General features: G+C 50.4%; 1 protein-coding gene across 1 annotated transcript in view; it reads right to left on the bottom strand.

The window, feature by feature from the left end:
- Positions 1 to 518: 518 nt before the first annotated feature.
- The window catches only part of WFDC1 (WAP four-disulfide core domain 1), a 24,153-nt gene continuing 20,885 nt past the window's right edge, over positions 519 to 3,786 (bottom strand). Inside the window, exon 7 of the mRNA XM_014536794.1 lies at positions 519 to 939. Within this exon, the coding sequence (XP_014392280.1) occupies positions 839 to 939 (101 nt within the window). The 3' untranslated portion in view covers positions 519 to 838. The remainder of the gene's footprint in view (positions 940 to 3,786) is intronic.

Below are 3,786 nucleotides of genomic sequence, written 5' to 3' on the forward strand. Positions count from 1 at the left end.
GGTGCTGGGAGCCTGATACATACTCGGCACCCCTTTCCCCGAGGGGCAGATTCCACGGCTCGCTTGCAGAATGAACATGTAGGCCTCTGGCTCAACCATCCCTAAGAATTCGTTATACCAAGCGCAGGGCCTCTGAGTGACCACATGGGTTCCTGCCCCAGAGCTGGCCTGGTGGGACTCAGGCTGCCTCTAGGACCCCCAGGGTTGGCACCAGAGTTACCCGCTGCAGGACCTTGACACCTCACCTCATCTGACCTTCTTCCCTCCTGTCCCACTTCTCCACCTGCCGCCTGTTCTGCCCAGAAACTTCCATAATATGTCACTTTCACCAAATCCTCCTCCTAGGATCCAATTCAGAGGGATCTTAACTAAAACAGCCCACATGTGGCCGGAAAGCAGGGCTGAGCTGACTCCCCAGCAACACCCACCCTCCCCCTCACCCCCCGGAGCCAGTGGCTTCAGCCCTGGTCCGATTTAAGACCATCCGGTGGGTAAGCTATGAATCATGCATGAATAGGTAAGTTCATCTTCATTTTATGATGAGCGAATGTACTTGGAGAACGGGGCTATATTCTGAGATTCTGGGAGGGCTGGGTGCGTGCCCACCAGAGTCAGACCTGGGCTAAGGCTGTAAATTACACGACACGGAACTCTGACTTAGGAAGGAGCTTCGCACGTGCTCACAAGGCAGTGCCTGCTTCCCCGGTAGCATCTGTGGAGCTGCATTTCCAAGATGACAGAACAGGACCCGGCGCTGGTCAGCGGCTCCCACCGTCACCCAGCCAGGGAGGGCACTGGGGGTGAGAGCCGGGTGTCCTGTCTCTCGGTATCTCTGGGGTTATGCTCTGCTGAGCTGGGCATGACCTCTGAGGGTCAAAGCATTCTTATACCACTGTGTCCAAGGCTTAGCAGAAAGTGAGGAATGTTCTTTCAAATCAGCTGAAAGGGAAGCAAAGAAGAAAGGACTATGAGCCATTGCTTAGGCAATACGTGGGTCACAAATCTGTGTCATCCTCTTCCTCCTTCCCCTCCGGACACCAGGAAGGTGCCAGTCTCTGCTGAGACTAAATTCTTAACTCACTGTGACGTCCCTGCAGGTGCCACCTTACTTAGTTCCTAATGCCTCCCTCCCATCATTCCCATTTTATAGATGAGGAAACTGAGGCTGGAGAGTTCAAGTCATTGCCTAGGTCATGTGGTAGCAGAGCAAGAACGTAAAGCCACGTCTGTTGGCTCCTAAAAGCCACCCAAGCTGCCTCTCACGGTCTGTTGTTCTCCCCGGGCCCCCGGCAGGTGCACGTTTAAGGCTCACAGTCCGCGGTGGCTCAGACCCGCTGCAAGGACTGTTCCTGTCATCAGCAGGCAATAGACCTGCTGCGTCAGTCCCCACTGGCTCGAGATGTCCCAGGAGGTCTCACATCTGAACATTCTGGAATCTGAAACCTGATGCCTTTCAAGGACATCCTGGGGAACCGCCCGCTTCCAAGGGCTTTTGTTGGCCATGTGTCGACATTGAGCTTTCACAGGGGATGGCGGGTATTTAGGTTTTACCCACTAAGACCCCTCCAGTTGCTGGGATCCCATAACCCTTGTTCACCTGTACCTGAGAGCAGAGCCTGTGCCTAACCATAACCTCCCCCGGGGCCGGCATCCCCAGCACCATTCTGTTCCCACCTGGTGCTTCCCTGTGGCTCCTCTAAGCCAGTGATTTCTAACCACGGTGCTGTGGCACTCTGGAGGCCAGAAGAATATTTAAAACATGCAATATCTAACTGTTTAGGCCCAGGCCCTGACCACTTTTCCCTTAGATTGTCAAATAAAAAAATGACTACAGCCCAGCCGGTGTGGCTCAGTGGTTGAGCATTGACCTATGAACCAAGAGGTGGCCAGTTCGATTCCTGATCAGGGCACATGCCCGGGTTGTGGGCTCGATCCCCAGTGGGGGCTGTGCAGGAAGCAGCCAATCAATGATTCCCTCTCATCAATTCTCATCAATTCTATCTCTCCCTCTCCCTTCTTTTCTCTCTAAAAATCAATAAAACATATATATATTTTTAAATGACTACAGCCAACACAACAATAACCATCAGGTGTGAATGAATCAAAATTATACCTGGTGTGTGTTTTTCTTTGTCAGATCGGCAAAAATATAACATATTTTTGGTGTGCCACGGAATTTTAGTGATTAGTGTATGTGTGCCCTGAGATGAAAAAGGTTGTAAATCGCTGCTCTAAGCCAAGATCTTTCCCGAATCAGGACGTTTCTTCTTCTGGCTCTTTTTGCCTGGGTGCCCGTTCTCCGTTCTCCAGGTCTTCCTACCAGCACCTCCTCATCTTGGCTCAGATGTCAACTCCTCCCCCAGCTTTCCGTGACCCCTGACCCCGTCTGATGACCTATGAACCAAGAGGTGGCCAGTTCGATTCCTGATCAGGGCACATGCCCGGGTTGTGGGCTCGATCCCCAGTGGGGGCTGTGCAGGAAGCAGCCAATCAATGATTCCCTCTCATCAATGCTTCTATCTCTCCCTCTCCCTTCTTTTCTCTCTAAAAATCAATAAAACATATATATATTTTTAAATGACTACAGCCAACACAACAATAACCATCAGGTGTGAATGAATCAAAATTATACCTGGTGTGTGTTTTTCTTTGTCAGATCGGCAAAAATATAATATATTTTTGGTGTGCCACAGAATTTTAGTGATTAGTGTATGTGTGCCCTGAGATGAAAAAGGTTGTAAATCGCTGCTCTAAGCCAAGATCTTTCCTGCATCAGAACGTTTCTTCTTCCGGCTCTTTTTGCCTGGGTGCCCGTTCTCCGTTCTCCAGGTCTTCCTACCAGCACCTCCTCATCTTGGCTCAGATGTCAACTCCTCCCCCAGCTTTCCGTGACCCCTGACCCCGTCTGAAGCAGCTCCCAGCCCAGGCTCAGCTACTCTGCACCACATCGCCTGTCCGCTTCCTTCACACTACTCATTGCAGCCTGTCGCTTTCTTGCTGACTTACTTCTTGACTCGTTTAGTCTCCTACCAAAGGACGTAGGAGATGTGCACCCCATGACAGCAGGAGCTCTGCTCTCTTCACTGCGTCACCCCACAGCTCCCAGCCCACTGCAGGTGCCGTGCGTGACTGTTGAGCGCCTGAGTGCCTGGTACCTGCCTATCAGAGAGCTGGCCCTCGAAAGAATCGTGTGACAGCGGGAGGGACAGATGTCACGGGACAATGGAGGACTTGTCTGCCTGTTCACGGATGCATTAAGGCAAAGGACTGGAAAGGGGATGGAAAGGCAAGTTACAACCTAGTTGAGTCTTTGGATGTAGGTCTAGACCAGTGGTTCTCAACCTTCCTAATGCCGCGACCCTTTAATACAGGTCCTCATGTTGTGGTGACCCCCAACCATAAAATTATTTTCGTTGCTACTTCATAACTGTAATCTTGCTACTGTTATGAATCGTAATGTAAATTTCTGATATGCAGGATGTATTTTCATTGTTACAAATTGAACATAATTAAAGCATAGTGATTAATCACAAAAACAATATGTAATTATATATGTGTTTTCCAATGGTCTTAGGCGACCCCTGTGAAAGGGTCGTTCAACCCCCAAAGGTGTCTTGACCCACAGGTTGAGAACCGCTGGTTCTAGAGGGTATAGAAACGCCCACTCTAACAACACGAAAAGTTCTCATCTGTTCGCTTTGAAATTATAAGGGGGTTTGCCAAAACCGGTTTGGCTGAGTGGATAGAGCGTCGGCCTGCGGACTGAAAGGTCCCAGGTTCGATTCC

Source organism: Myotis brandtii, unplaced genomic scaffold (genome assembly GCF_000412655.1).
Source record: "Myotis brandtii unplaced genomic scaffold, ASM41265v1 scaffold165, whole genome shotgun sequence".
In the NCBI taxonomy this organism is placed as follows: Eukaryota; Metazoa; Chordata; class Mammalia; order Chiroptera; family Vespertilionidae; genus Myotis; species Myotis brandtii.